This window comes from Hetaerina americana, unplaced genomic scaffold, assembly GCF_022747635.1.
Source record: "Hetaerina americana unplaced genomic scaffold, ioHetAmer1.1.p SCAF_3, whole genome shotgun sequence".
Classification (NCBI taxonomy): domain Eukaryota; kingdom Metazoa; phylum Arthropoda; class Insecta; order Odonata; family Calopterygidae; genus Hetaerina; species Hetaerina americana.
This window is the reverse complement of record NW_027286874.1, coordinates 29389978-29406755: the sequence shown is the minus strand read 5'-3', so window position 1 is coordinate 29406755 and position 16778 is coordinate 29389978. Positions and strand designations below refer to the sequence as shown.

Below are 16778 nucleotides of genomic sequence, written 5' to 3'. Positions count from 1 at the left end.
ATACCTGACGCCCTTGGCCCTTACTAGCTGAAAAACAACATTCCACTATAAAAGGAAATTGCTCTGTCAATTTGAAAATGGGAGAGAATGAAAACAGTCAGGAAATACACATTGTTAAGGAGGGAATCGTTTTATCGAAGGGATTGGAATGATCAGCCTTGATTGGAAGATCAGCCTTGTGCTGAACGTGAACGTTATGAAAGTTCACGTTAAAAAAAAAGAAATTTCAGAACAAGACCGTGGGAAACATGGCGATGTGCTTCGGCGGAGAGAAAGGCAAGAGAGGGAGAATCGCAAGGAGTGAATTGCAAACAAAACTAATTAATTAGATACGTCTGAATGAAATCGTCTGGCAACTTTGAAGTTAGAAACTTAAGCCCAACATAAACTGCAATGAGATGCTACCACTACGCCTTGTTCACAGCAATCAAGTAACAAATAAGTCCAAGTAAGTCTAATAGTTACAAATAAGACCAAGACTCATTCACCGTGGATTCGGACAGTAATGGGGACATTTAAGAATGGAAATGATTACGCGGTAAACTCAATGAAACAGTTTTAATGTTTTGTAGAAAGTCTAGAATACATGTATGCTAATTTTCAAGTCAGTTTCAATAAGAAATACTGTACAGCCGAATTTTAAAAGCCTCCCATTTTCCTTGTGGTGAGGAGCAGGTTGACTAATAAATAATTAAAATGTTTACAAAATAAGGAATATTATCAAATGTCACAGGAATTGAAAATTTAAGAGGGTAAATCTGTGTATAAATATTACGTATTCATTTTTCATTTTGAAAATAAAAAGCCTTCTTTTAGCAGGCAGAACGTTAATGGTTAGGTCGTATTAACAATGTGGGTTCATATTTCAATGTAAGCTGACAACTTAAACATGAACGACACCCGTCAACCAGCATATGAAAGAGAATGTGAATTAATACTTGTTCTTTTAAAACACTAATTTCCTTATTAGCAAATATCAGTGCTGATTGAAAATTGAATTTCATAATTCTCATTTCAAATGTTACCAGCAATTAAAAGCTATAGGGGAGAAAATAAACCAGCTAATTTAAAAATAGGCGAATAAGTAAAGGAAAACTTCTACACTTAATTAGAAATCAGTATCAGTGGTAGCATGAATATACCACGCATCTTCAAATACCAGTAAATGAGGTTGTCGAGCGCTCAGCTACTCACCATAGGGGTCGAATTCTAAGCCGAGTGATTCTGAACACTTCTAGTTGTCTGGATTGCTGTGTTATTTTTCGGCAACGGCATTTTCCTGGTAAACCACATGGCAAGGGGTTACCCTATATCCCGATGTTTGAAGACGGGAGGACATAATGACACAGTTAAAAAAATCGCCGTGATGCTCTCTCATAAATTATCTGATATATCTGAAGGTCCCCCCATGGGCGGTTTGAATCTTATAACTATGGACGTAAATCACACGGAAAGAGTTAATTTAGACATGCGAAGTACACGTCTACATACATATTTCATAATACGAGGGCACCACTAAACCACTCGTATTGGACACCACTAAACTTGAATGATAACAAATGAATCTTTTGAAACAACGAATGCTATTTTATTCGTGCTACACATTGTATACATTGCTGAAGTGAATTTTACCTATGTGACCTTATCCTTCCTCTCACAGTTGGTCCTGTCCGTCGCACCATCCGACGCCGGCCAGCCCGCGCCACCTCTCACCCCGTGTCCCCCACAGACGCACCTTCCTTGCTTGTGCTTTGCCATCCCCGCTCAGGACCCCGGGGCATTGCCGGCGATCCTCCGACTGGCCTGCGATGGCGCCGCGCTGCCCCCGGCGGCGCTCCCCGCCTCCCTCCCCCCCACCCTCCTCGTCATCGCCCTCCGGCAGTCCGGCCTCCGGCTCCTCCCGGACAACGCCTTCGCCCATCTTCGGACCCTCTCGCACCTCGACCTCTCCGGCAACGCCCTCCGCCGTCTTCCGGAAAGAATGTTGGACGCCGCCCACGGATCCCTCGAGACACTCCGGCTGGCCGACAACCTCTTGGGTGACCACCTCAACCCTGTGTTCTCCGCGCCCGAGCTGCGCCTACTCCGGCGCCTGCGCACGCTGGATCTGTCCAGCAACGGGATCATGAGTCTCGAGGGCGGAATCGTGGACGGCTGTACCGAGCTGCAGGTGAGAGTCACATCGTACTACAGCGATCGCCTTGTTTTCAGACGAATGACCAGGGGAATGTACGGGAGATGCAACGACGGTCAAGTGACCCGCCGCAGGAGCGTGGAGGTCTCTCCAAAATACGTAGCTGCTACACTGTCATGCGCACAGGGACCGAATTGGGGATCGCTCGAAATGATAGAGTACCTATTCACTGTGGATATCACCCTCTCCACAAGGTGAAGGTTGGCATTGCGTGCCAACAAAATTCACCAGAATTTCCCCGTTTCGCGTGATAAGATATGATTCGGTCACATAACTGTTTGAGTCATTTCAAAATATTATTCCGTCGAAGTTCGGCAGTGGAGGATCTCCATTGCTTCGTCACTCTCCTCCGTGTGCATGACACACGCTATCGCGTGAATCACGTGGATAAGTCTGTCGCATTCATTCAAATTTTTAGAATCAGGAGTAGAAAATAAGAATGAATCGCGGCTGAAAAATAAGGCTTGTTATTCATGATGTTTACAATGTCAAATCTTCCTGAAAAATCGCAGGCGGAAGAGGGAACGAACTGCCCCAACCCTACCCTTAATGTGTGTATATCACACGTCGTGGGGTTTGCGAGATGAACTCTACCCTCACCTACCAAACGGGTTGATTACTATGATTTTATTCATGACACCTCGAGGGGACGCAGACACGGAAGGTGGACGGAACTGTATTTGTAACAGTGCGGAATGCTCAAGTGTCAATTTGCGTTACGAAGGACCAAAAGCAAGAGAGAAGTTGACGTATAGACATCTCCAAATCACGAGGAGTCCGTCCCTATTCCTCCTCCTCCCTCGTATCACAAAGTGCTCTTGCTATAGTGCAGGTTTCTGCAGCGTTGGTATTTTCATTTTCCTTTACTTTGGGTTGTAAATGCTAATTCACTCAGTTGGTAAAAAATGTGCCATTGCAGTTAACTACACATATTTACTATATTTCCTTTTTAAGAAGCTAACAGTTCTCTATGTTATTTTATGTATTCACAGGAGCTGATTCTCTCAAAAAATGACTTGGTCCAAGTTCCAAGTAGCGCCACAAATGGCCCAAGGGCACTCAAATACATGGCTCTTGACAGAAACAGCATAGGTAAGTACAATTTATGTCCGATAACTTAGTGTGTTTGCTAAATAAATTTCTTATTTTCTAGTCCTTCGGTCGACAAATGAAATCCGTTATACATGTGTGATTCCAAAGATAACCAGGAATACTAGCGTATTAGCGAAACTGATGAAATCCACTTTAAAAAGGTCATTTGGCCAATGGGTGCTCTCATCCCTTAAGCGATTAAACTGTCATAAAACTTGGAAATTGCAGGGGCGTATCCGCCAGTCTTCCCGAGGATTTTTCCTGCATCATGCTAAATGCGTTTTATAGGATGTATTTTCGGCATTGGAAAGCTATCCTGTGATGTCTTAGTAAAAGAATGAGGGACTGTGAGTAAAGCTAAAGGAAGAATGGTCAATTCTTAGTCTCGCGGGTGAAAGGAGGAGGTTGCTTCACAAAATTCAAAGTGTGTTTTTTCTGCTTCCTTGTTTTAGTGTCTCGTCAACCGTGTCTGACGCGTGCTCTAAACAGAAAAACACAGTTAAAAAATAACGGAAATGACATATCATCCTCGCTCCGCTGCTCATGAACGCCATCCGTCTGTAAAACAATGGAAAATGTGGTGAACTCAATTTAATTACCATTGGACGATGTCAAATGTTATTATTTCATGGACGGTTCGTTCTACTGCCAAAACGAATGTCTTAACTGGCAAATGGGAACATATATAGTGCAGAGGTAGAAATGTATCTGTAATGTAATTATCGAGTTGGCAGCCACGGACTAATTATTAGCATCCAGTGGCAACGACATAAATTAACTGGTTGATTAAATATTTAATCTTGGTAAATTAATTAACCATGAAAGAATGGCTAGGGGTCCATTTAAAAGTCATTGACACAGGAAAGCTTTTGAATATATCCCACATGATCTCATGCCTCTTGTGGTAATTATTACCATTTCCCACTCCATGAATTATGGGATTTTAATTTATTCATGCACCCTTGATTTGCGCGACTGAATGTTTAAATGTACATTCATGGGCAATATTGATGGTCTATACGTCTATATTGATTGGTAAATTTTCTTAATGGATTGGTATAATGTCAAGTAACTGTCATACATGGCTTACAGTTTGAAATGCTTTTATCAACTTTTAAATGACTGTTACTGTGATTCAAATTGACATAATGTTCTCGTCAGTTATGGTGTAAAATTAAGTTAGTTATGATATATGGCATATTCGTTCGGAAATGCACAAATTCCAATGACGCTTTCATGGGAGAACACTTTTAAGTGTTCATTCACTGAATGTGATGCAGTAGGCCGATTGGTATTATCCATTGTGAATAAATCATAAAAATCCTCAGATTTTTGAAAAGTCGACCCTCGGTTTGCCTTCAGGAGTCTTCATGTCCTTCACGAACTCCAAATTTTCCATATTCACAATTTTTTTTTTGTTTTTGCAACATTAACTCTTAAATAAATAGAAAAAAATAGGACCGTGAAAATCTCCAATTATTATAAATCTTTGTTAGTGCCCTTTGATTTTCTACTCCAGCCTTTTTTAATTGAACCTTTTACCATTAAAACAGCTGCAAATACGGTTTGGTCCTGAAATAATTCAACAAAATTAAAAGTTGTTGTCAAAATAAACGTTATCCACCCCGCTATTCAATCACTGTATTTTTGCTGCATTATTTTCATGTTTTGTTTAATAATATTTACCATATTCCTTTCATTAATGCATTTCCCTTATTTCCCTACTATTTTAAGGCAAAACCACAAAATTCGACTTAGCTCTGCGAGAATCATCAACCCTAGCGTAGATAACCTTCAGCTTTTACATCTTATTTTAGACCACCAACGGCTCAATCAATAAATTGAGTGAAGTTTACCCGCAAATTAAGCATAAACCGACTAAACTCTCTGTGAGATTGATAAGCATTCGAGCACTGAAATGTTCTTGGAGACGAATAGAGACTGAATGAATCCATTCCCAACCTTGTTAATCCTGTGATCCCCCGAACAGTGACAGTCCCTCTTTATGCCAATGCATTCTGTTTCAATTTCAAGGTTAAGGAAGGTACCTCAAGTTACAGCAGATACTAAATCGGGTGCACTAACTGGTAAACTAACAATAAAGTCATCGCACTTCTACAGTAAATTATATTTTTTGTCCATCCGACTCGGTAGATGAGAAAAATACTTCTACTAATGATAGAAATACATAATCTTCTGTGTTGCTCCACAGGTGTCATCCGAAGTTCGGCCTTCTTGCCTCACCGCCAACTGGAAGTGATCGATCTGTCGGACAATGGATTGGCCACCATCGAGAGTGGTGCCTTCGCAGGACTGAGCAGCCTGCGGCGCGTCATGCTGGCACATAACAGTCTGAAACGACTGGATAGCGACGTATTTCACGGTATGACTTCCGAAGGGGGATGAAGGAGGAGTGAAGGTCTCTTAATTCTGTAATATGCATATCTTTATTTCTCAGACTCGCATTTTCTCGCATGAGAATCAAAAATGTCAATTGTTCCTTCCCCAAAAAATTTAAAAAAACATTTAACTGCCGAAAAAGAATTAATATTACGTAAATTTGCCCGAAATTTTGTTTGTTTTTTCTTCCTATTAAAACGAAATATACTTCCAATTTGAAAGAATCAATGAATTTTAATGAATCAAAATTAACAAGTATGGATAGGATAAAACGACACAGGACGACAACAATGGCGGTAAAAATACAGCAGGCGAAGGAATTTAGGCAAGGTTTTAAAAAGATGTGCAGGCGTCCAACCTCTGAAATTTCTCCGAGCATGCGTACGTCCTTCAATTTCTCGGCACGAGGGTGACTAGATGTTAGTATGCATTACTTCAATTCGCTCACTGATCGGCCACGGGTGAAGTTGAATAGGAAAACTGGCAAGGATTACGATGGTTAAATTCTCTCTTTAAAAATTGAATTGTTACGTTGAACTTTGTGACTAACTTATTAGGTTAAATAGTTTGCTGGTGTGAACTGGTTAGTCTGAGCTAATTGTTTTATGCAAGGAAAAATCACGCAACTCAATTAGTATAATATATCACCAAATAAGCAGGCAAAGCAATTGACAAGGAAATGCTCATAATGCAATGATTAAACGCAAGGAGTTGTTCAAAAGACACCATCATGAATGTTTTTCAGCCATATTATTACTAGTAGCTATACAAGTATGCCTTGCTCGTGACAGCATCACTTCCAAGATGGCAGAAGAGAGACAGTGATTATTAACGCGAAGCTTTTAGAGCGGGTCACATATTTAATGCCTACTCATAATCCTTAAGCAAACGAGATGACTACATTTGTCGACAATAATTTGTGCGTTCCACATCTTTCTGTTAGCGATGGAAACGATATCTCCTTGAACTACGTCAATCACAATTGTAAACAGAATGCTAGTAAAAGGCAAAAGTTTGAGAGGAGCCATTTAAGCGTGGAGTGCGAGTATATAACACCTCATGGTTTGAGTTGGAGATTAACAAATGCTTGAGTCGGATTTGATTCCAGAGACCCGGGGCCAGCTGCCGGCACCTTTTCCCTCTAGGCTTGAATCCTGTCCTTGGATTTCGTCGAAGAGATTGTGATTTTTCGGCGGGAAATATTATTAACTTTGAAAATAACTCTGCCTATGGTTCAAATTGTCATATGCGTGGAAACGAAAATCATATCGGAAATAAAAATATATAAGTATGAATTTACACTAATTAATCCCAAAGGAATTGATAAAAATGATTTATCAAGGAGATATAATTTTAACAACGATAAGAATTATCCTGTATGAAACAACGCACGTTTAACATTACGAAGTTTATATCAGTGAACCTCACGGATAAATTTATTCATTTTTTTGGCAATTCAAATGTGCTTCTGAGAGTAAACGGTGTACAAGTCAAATCATGTGTCATTATGCTCCTGCTCAAGCTACTTGCTAAGCAGGAGCATTGAAATTATTACGCTTTCATGTCTTTAATAACCATGTTCTATTATTATTCACAGGAGCCCAAAATATTGAACTCTTGGACTTATCGGACAACCTGATGGCGGAGCTTCCAAGTATAGCCCTGCATTCCTTTTTGTACTTGAAGATACTCAACATGTCCTCTAACTCCATTCAGGTATTTAACAGCCGACCCATTTGTGTCGGAATAAATGCGTTATTTTTAACATACTTCGAACATCAATCAAATAGAGACTCTCTCGAATCTGATGCTGATCACATAACGTGAGCTTCTGATTTACTCACTGGAGTAATCATTTCTCGGCTTCAGGTAATTAAATCCGCTGTGCTACATGAATAAACTTCTGATTGCGATTATTTAAAGAAATACTGTTTCAATATTATCTTTTCGCTACTTGTATTCACCAACAACAGCCGTGAGTGAGAAAAGAAGGCACAGCTGGTGAGCCCAGCAAGTCAACGACGGGAGTTCGGCTATGCTGTAGCCGAGTGGTGGAAGCGAAGTGTAGCTAGAAGCGACTCCAATTATTCATTGCAGCTTTTTCAGGAACATTTACTTATCTCCCGCTGCTAGTCACCCCTTCACCTTTGCCACCCTTCCTCATTTCCGGTAGTGAGCCGTTCTAGTTGTTGAGTGTCCATAACCTTCTGTTAAGTATGCGTTTTTCTAAGTGGAAGCGCTTTCACCCCTAGAGAATGGATCAACTATTCAAGGTCCGGCGTCTCACGCCTTACACGTCACCGCTAGAACTGCGGTTTCTGTTCAAATTATTATCACGATCTTACGCTAAGATTATACGCAATTCACTTCCGTCCTCATTTACGATACATGTACTAGATCATCCACTCGACAGGATGCCAGTGAATAAAATCCCATTTCCGTACGAATATTCTAACCAAGCCATACTATTTAATATTCACACAAAGTTCGTATTATTTGTAGATAATGTACATGATAAATCCTACAAAAGAATACTTTTTATCTTGGATATACATGTATGATACTTTTCCAAGTGTACGCTTATTAATCAGGACTCGATTTTTCCAACAGAGTGGCATATTTGAGTTTTGCGCCTGTTGAACTTAAGAGTCATCAAACAAATTTTTCCTCTTAGTATCCAATGCAATCAGGGCTTTAAAATATGTCATGTTCAGCGCGACCGTGACCTGTGACGCATGAAATGTGAGTCACACGGCGGTGCATACGTACGAACGGGTTCGGTCATCGCTCACCTGTTTACAAAGTCTACAAATGCCATCACGTGTAGAAGTCGAGGAAATAAGTATTTATCTGGATATGGTGGAAGTGACGCGTGACGGGTTATATGAGAACCCATTTAAATACTTCCCATTCTTGACATAAATACGTAGTTCTACTGGCAGATAATAAGAATCGCGATCTAGGCGCTTAGTGTATATTTGCTTTCATACCTGAAAAACAAAAATCACAGCACAGAACATTCGAGCAAGATAATCGAGCATTCATAAACAGAGACTGTGAAATATCTCCCGCTGATCATGATAGCTATTTAGATAATGAAATGTAGGTTGAAAAAATAAGAAACACGTACATGAAAACAAAACACAAAGCTATCACACTTCGAAACTTTCCTCCCTTTTCTTCGCAAAAATCCAATAAATGATGTATCCTCGTGGCAGATTTGTGAAATGGATCCTTATTATATAGACAAGAAAAGGCGAGTTTCGTAAGTGGTATGATTGTCCAAATTAACAGTGAACGCATTTTAGGCCTGACTATTTTATTCTCAGATTAATAGTTTATTGATGAAAATAAATGAAAACATTAAACTTAGAATTTTCCGATAACACGAGAACGACCGTTTCGTCATCGATATTTTCCTCAGTGACGTAGAGGACGGAGTTTCGGCACACGTGATGTTCCAATTGGAGAGCGAAGGGTTAGCAAGGATCTTGAAGACAAGATAAGATCGACTTTATAATTAGTCGCTTAATGGGCAAAAAAAAATATTTTGATATGAAGCAGTTTCCCAATTACGGTGGTATTTGTAATCCTTTTCCAGAACGTAATGACTTTTCCGTGACAAAGCATCGCCCCGCTATGATCAAATACAAGAGAGCAATTCGAGATGAAGATAATTAGCTTCGTCAACAAATAATTTTTCCAGCATATAGTATTGCTTACTCCAATTTCGCTACTTTGAGCAGCATTTTCTACAACATTCCGTAACTAAGAGCTATAATAGACATTTTGATTAGTAATTTTTCAAAATGAAAAGGTTGTCAGGTACAAAATGAAACTCGCGCATTAGCGTTCGAGGACCTTCAACCGATAGGTGTCCACGCTTCGCGCAATCCATTATTATGCCCCTCGAGTAGCACACCCTTAAGAATTAGAACTCACTAAATAACTTCTCATGTCTATAAACAAATTATTATATTGAGAGAATCTCTACGAGACCAACCTTTAGCCAAAGTAATTTTTTATGCGAACATTTCATTGCTATCCCAATGCGATCGTTCCTCCCTAGGGAGGAACGATCGCATTGGGATAAGGAAATCTAAAGGAACGCTGTTCGTGCATCTCAGCTATTTATGTAAATTTAATGCTGTCAAGTTGATTTTTTCCAAACGTTTTCTTGACATGGGAATTTTTCTATAATTGGTTAAGCATGGTGATAACGTCACTCAATTCTTTTCTTTGTGTCGTATAATTTGTCCTACTTACAGACCGTTCTCAACAAAGACCTTCAGAGACACTCCTCTCTCGAGGTCCTTGACCTTAGCCGCAACGCCATCTCCTCGCTGGGACCCGGCACCTTCCTCGGCCTTCGCTCCCTACGGCGCCTCGACCTTAGCGTCAATTCTCTTCGCACAGTCGAGGACGACGTCTTCGACGGCCTGCCGTCCCTCTCCTGGCTCTCGCTGCGGGACAATAATGTGCTCCTCGTCCCCTCCTCCGCCTTAGGACGTCTCCCGCGCCTGTCACATCTTTATCTCGACTTCAACAGAGTCGCAGCGGTCTCCGGCCACCATCTCCTGCCCGATCTGGCGCCCTCCTTACGCGCCTTGGACCTCTCTTTCAACGTTATACGCGAACTCCCTGCTGATGCTTTCCTCAGGTTTTCCTCCCTCTCGCAGCTCCGCCTCTCCGGAAACCGCCTGGCTGCCTTAGAGGATGGCTCACTCGCTGGACTGGACCGCGCCCTCGAGAGCCTCTCCTTGGATGGGAACCGCCTCCGACGCCTACCGACCCTGGGACTCCCCCGCCTGCGCTATCTATCCGTCGCCCGGAACCGCCTCGTCGCATTCCCCGACCTCTCATCAACTCCCGCCCTCGAGTACCTGGTCCTGTCAGAGAACGGCGGCGGTGGATACGGAGACTCCTCTGCCCTTCGCTTCCCCCCTAACCTCACCCTGCCAATGAGCCTGCTTTCGCTCGACCTCTCGGCAGTCGGGCTTCGATCTCTGCCACCTTCCCCACTTACGGGACGATCCCTTCAGACTCTGTTCCTTCGCGACAATTCGTTGACTCGCATCCCTGGTGGGGCATTTTCCTCCCTTCCCGCGCTGCGAACGCTAGACCTCTCCGGCAACGCCATATCGGATGTTTCAGAAGGAGCCTTCAGGGGTCTCCAGACTCTGCGAAATTTGTCTTTGGCGGGAAATCGCCTCTCTTCGTTCATCGACTCGTTCTTCGGCTCCGTTTCCATCCTCGACGAACTCGACCTCTCGTCGAACTACATCTCGCTCCTCTCGCCGCACAGTTTCCGGGTCCACCCCCGACTCCGCGTTCTCCGTCTCGCCCGAAACCGCCTCACCCTCCTCTCGCCAGCACTCTTTCGCGGCCTCCCTTCCCTCCGACACGTCGACCTCTCCCAGAATGCCATCCGGGTCGTGGGTGCAGGACTATTCGCGGATCTCCCCTTGATTCGCACTCTTGGACTGAAAGACAATAGAATCGAGACACTGGAGGAAGGCGCCTTTTCCAACTCGAGTCAACTTCAGTTCCTGGACTTGTCGGGAAATCACTTGGAACGACTGGGAGAGAGAGCATTCGAGGGGGTCTCCAGGCTTGTATTGAATATCTCGGGTAATCGACTCTCTTCCCTTCCGGAAGCTATTTTCGACAGATCGCGTTTGCACTCCCTTGAGAGTATTGACCTTTCCGCCAACCTCTTCCGCTCAGCTCCGATACGTGCGCTAAGCCGTCAGTTCTTCTCTTTGTCGCATCTTTCCTTGGCCAACAACACTTTGCGCGATATGCCTTCAGGAGACTTACTTCTTAACATCAAATCCCTAGACCTCTCATCCAATCCTCTCGATGCGTCAGCCCTCCAGCATCTTCTCTCCGATCCCAAGACAGTGAGGTTCCTAAGACTTAGGGACACAGGACTAGACCAACTCCCAGCATTGGAGACTCCTTTCCTTCGCCGTTTGGATATCTCGGCTAATAAATTAAGGTCCATCCCTTCAGGAGCCTTTGACAGAACTACGCTGCTGGAGAGGCTTGATATTTCGGATAATTCCTTGACGGAAGTTGGAGAATCTTTGAGGAAGGCGTGGCCCTCTCTTTCTTCCCTGCGAGAACTCGACCTCTCCGGTAACAGCATCTCTAGCGTATCGCTGGAGGATCTCTCCGGTCTGTCATCGCTCGTGGATCTTCGACTAGCACGCCTCACTGAACTACGCACCCTGGATGCAGCCTCTTTCCGTCCCCTTTTCCGCCTCAAATCCCTACGACTCCATTCCCTTCCCGTACTTGGCTATCTCGACGCAGGAGGTCTTTTGGAGGCACTGCCGGCCACGTTGGAACATCTGGACGTCGAATGGTCCGACACCACCCTGGCTGAGCAATTATCTCCAGCGCTCCGCCATCGATTACGATACCTAGCCCTTAGGGGCAACCGCCTCAAGGCGCTCTCTCCGGGGGCCCTCGCGGGACTCTCAGCCCCGCAAATCGAGGTCAGACTGATAGAGACAGCGGTAAACACCATCCCGCCCACCTTATTCTTTCCCCTGCCCAAGTCCTCTAGGATTGTACTCGATGTGGGCGGCGCTCAGATGCACACCGTGGCGCCCTCACTCCTCGCCGCATTCGACTCCCGCCGGGACACACTGACCGTCCGGGGCATCGAAGGCAACCCCATCGCTTGTGATTGTTCCGCGCGGCCTCTCCGAAGATGGCTCCTGTCGCGCCGTTCTGGGCAGGTTCCATGCGCATCCCCGTCCTCCCTATCCGGTCGTCTGCTCCCGGGGGACGTCTCAGATGAGGAACTCGGTTGTGGAGAGGATCGAGAAAACTCCCCTTCGTTCTCCGTGGTGGCCGCGAGTCCTGTCCAGTCGGCTTCATCCTCCAAGGCAGCTCCACAGGTGGTGTCCACTCCTCCCCCGAGGGAACCCGATATAATCTGGTCACTACCCCCTCCACCTCCCGTTCCTCCAGCTCCAGGGAGGGAGGAGAAGACGATAGCTCCGAGACCAGCAGGAGCGAACGATGATGGTCTAGTTGTGGGTGTAGTGGGCGGGGTGGTAGCCTTCGTCGTCTTGCTAGCCGCCGGCATATGCGTAGTGAGGGCTCGTGTATCCGGTGGTGGCAGCGGAAGGTACAGGGGTGGTCCATTGGCTACTAGGAGGAGACCCAACATGGCCCCATGCATTCCTGCAGAGTGGGGCACGATGCCCGCCCCTGCTTCAGGGGCCAAACTCCCCCCTGCTATTTATGCCTCCCTTCCTCGACCTGTGGCTCCTTACTTGGTCGCAGTCGAACCGGATAGGTGGTGACAAGAACCGAGCCAGAGCTTGATATTGAACAAAATAAACTTAGAGGATGTTTAAATCTTCGAATAATGCCGTGTGTAATGTATTAACTATGTGAGTGAAAAAATTAGGGGTCTGCCCAAGTGCTCCAAGGACTGAAGCAATGTTTCCATTCCGTCCCAAATAATTATACTGTGTTCATTATGTATTTTGCAATGGAAACAATGGCAATGGAGGTGACAGTAATTCAATATACACAAACGACAACTGAGATCAAGCATACAACAGCATATCATCGCGGCCATTGGAAGATGTGTGCTAGTGCTTCCATGCCTCCAACAAGGGAAAGAAAATGAAAGGTTTTTAGGAGAGCAGAATGCCATTATGTGCCATGAATTCACTAAGGATGTGTATTCATAAAGCTACATGTTGGCATTAGTGATCATCAGCAAACGAGCATTTCCATTTGATATAACAAAAAGCTTTTCCACTATTTAAATTCCTTAATCTGCTGATACCTCATATCGAGAGAACAATATCTTTTAAATATTATGGAACCCATCTCGTTAAAAGCGCTACAAGCACAGTAATAAACAAATTAATTAAAATACTGCAATTAACTCATATGCATTTGCAATTTATATTTTTCTATTGCAGGCAGGTGTATGAGAACAGGCTATATTTTGTGTAATTATTTATCAGTCGATGGGATTTTCTTGAATTGCACTATCATGGTATTATTTCTGAATATATAATACATAACTGAAAAATGCAGAAGATGGGCAACTACAATGAAATTGGAACTACAACATCATTCTCTTAAGCTAGTACCCAAATCCCTATGGTGCCCCTCTGCTACATAATCTCTTCATTAGGGCCATGAGGAAAGGAAAGATTATGATACGGAAAAAAGACCAACCATGAAAATCATAATGCACAGGCAGAGGGGGCAAAATATTAAACAAAAATCAATTATATTTTAAAAAAATAATTCATGAATAGGAAATATCATCATATAGATTAATTGACATGCTACTTTAAGAGTTAGCGACTTTATTTAGGAAAAATTCAGGAAGCAAATAAACAAGATTTAACCTAACACAAAGCCTAACGGCATGTGAAATTCACATATGAGGGTAGGGGGACCAGTTATTGACCCTGTACCGCCACTGGTTTCCCAGGAAGTTTTGGTACCCAGCTTGGGGTAAAAGAGGCATCAACTGGAATCGAAGTCATGCTCTTTAGTGTACAACTAGGTAAATTACTTCAAACAAGAGTGAGAAAATTTCAAAATTGCAATTTTGGAACCACTTTAACCATTAATACCAAGAATCATTACTCTTGGGCAATGAAACTGTAAAATGCTCAATCTATGCTTATGAGGCATCATACTTCCTACAAAACAAAATAAGCTCAACAAATTACAACCAACAGCAGGTAGCACACTGCAAATAAATCATAAGTAGCATAAATATATTGTCCTAATTATTCCTTCATCCCCTAAACATTTTTCCTTTATTAGAAAGCCTCTATACATGCAGGAAAGGAGAAAAATAGCCGTGACGAAATTTGCATATGATCATGGTGTGATAGCTTAACTTCTGAAATTTCTTAGTTTTCTCCTTGGACAACGGATTATTGGAGCCAATTAGGATTCTTCATGCTCAAATAATTAGCAATAATATTTCACTTAATCTACGCCTAATCATTTACAGGAGAATATTTAACAAATTAAGGCAAATTCTTTATAGTTGAGGTTGATAAGAGAAGCAATAACAAAATACTGCTTAGGACTCTGTTGTATATCACTTTATATATTTCCCACTCTGTTTAGTTGATAAAGGAACTGCCAATGGCAATAGCTGCCAACGATGTTACACATTAAATCCTGTTCACAAAAAAGTCACAGTGGCAATAAAAAAGGGCACATCTATATGAATAATCCACGACCTCTACTTACATCTGGTCAACTTGTCAAAATGATGTCGCCATACAGCAATGCATCAGGAGTTCTTCTCGTCTTATGTAATAACCCAAGGAAACAAATATCATTGATACTTCACTATGCATATTTTTGCTAACAGTCTGTGAAAATTAAATGAAATAAATATTGCAATTCAATCTTAAAATCTCAACTGGCTCCCTCTAACAATGAGCCTTGGTTGGTATCCTTTAGATAATGAATTAAATTTGTGATAAATGCCCCAAGATCCACTCAGTCCAACCTTTTCAGGCTGTGATGCACGAACTAGGGAGCATTACTAGTGATGCCAGATTCCAGCTATGATAGGGTTTGTATTTTGAAGGAAAATCTGTGGATGAAAAAACTTCACCTTTTGTCATGCTCTTGAATACGGATGAATCCACATGCATATGTTCCTCACATTCACCTTGCAATACCCATTTTGTAAATCATCTACCCAATAATTAGACTGTTCTTTCACTAACACTGCCCTGACCGATTTTTAGTTGAAATTTATAGATATATGCATAATTAGTGATGAAAAGCTTAGACAGCGCATGTGCACAAATATTAGATACCATTAACACTTAGTGGCACATTAATTCATGTTCATAAGATGTAGTGTATTATTGGAGTTTATGAATTACCAAAATACTAAATGCAGCCTTCTCCAATGTGAACTCTTGAATATGAAAACATCTTGCACATTTGGTTTTTTGTCAATTTTCAAGAGGTTCTAAAAAAACTGTCCTAAGAAAATTTTGTCCCAGGTCCATTTCATATTTTCACTGTATTAGCACACATTACTTTCTCATGTTAAATTTCCATCCGTACACTCAAGATGGCTGTATATAATTTTACGCCATAATTATTTATGGTCTATCTTAAGAAAATGGGGGGGAAATTAACCTATGATCTTAGCTGCTGTTCACAAACTCTCACCATAGTCTTCACACACATCATTGTGTAAGGTTTATCCTTGACAATTCAATTTTTTTAAGGGTCCAAAATTATTTATCTTCCTACAAAATGGCAATGGCAAAACAACACGGCAATTAAGGATTGCATACATATAAAGTGAAATGTACAACTAGTGCAGTAACAAATATTTCAGAATATGCTATTCAACATGATTACCGCTGAACAGTAGAAACTACACTGGTCGATACTCCATTACCCCACAGGGACCAATTGTTTAACAGTTATTAAATGAAAAGTGGGCAAGAATTTTTCTAAAATGTGAAAATGTTGATGCTCAAGTCATACTTGTGTGGTATGCGGGCAGTTTCCCCCTGCCATAGAATATAACACCCATTTTAAATGAAAACACCTGTGTTACTAATTTTCGCATGTCCATACACTCCCAACCTCGTGCAGTGATTTAAATCATTTAACCATTTTTTAAGTCTACAATTAGCCTATGAAAAGAGAAAAATAACAATTTACAACAGCAGACAAAACCCTGTATAACATGCGAACCACCATTTATCAATTGCTCATCAAGAAACACGAGTGTAATGAAGAATCAGCTATGTTAACAGTGAAGATAGAAGGTCTAAATGTATTTTTATTACTTTATAGCTTGAGCACTTAGTTTAGCTGATTTACTTTAATTTAGAGGTCAATTGCACTGTATGTTCAACTTTAATTAGTCACAACTAGGAGGCAATCCAGATTAGTTTTAGTAGTAGTAGTAGTTTTGAGGGGAGGCGACCGACAGCTAAGGTCATTTGCGCCATAGGGGATGGACAGGAAAGGATGAAGGGTGGAGAGAAACCCGGCGTCGGCATTAGCCTACTCTTTACGAAAGGCGCCAAGGGGTCCGCAGTTT

The 16778-nt window shown here is 42.3% G+C and overlaps 1 protein-coding gene across 1 annotated transcript; it reads left to right on the top strand.

Moving 5' to 3' along the window:
• Nucleotides 1-1813: 1813 nt before the first annotated feature.
• Nucleotides 1814-14216, top strand: LOC139689972 (chaoptin; the record flags this gene model as incomplete). Its single annotated transcript, XM_071587128.1, has 5 exons — nt 1814-2170; nt 3187-3286; nt 5499-5669; nt 7284-7402; nt 9955-14216. Coding segments are annotated over 5 exons (3801 nt in total), but the record flags the coding sequence as incomplete, so codon positions are not given.
• Between the last annotated feature and the right edge of the window lie 2562 nt (nt 14217-16778).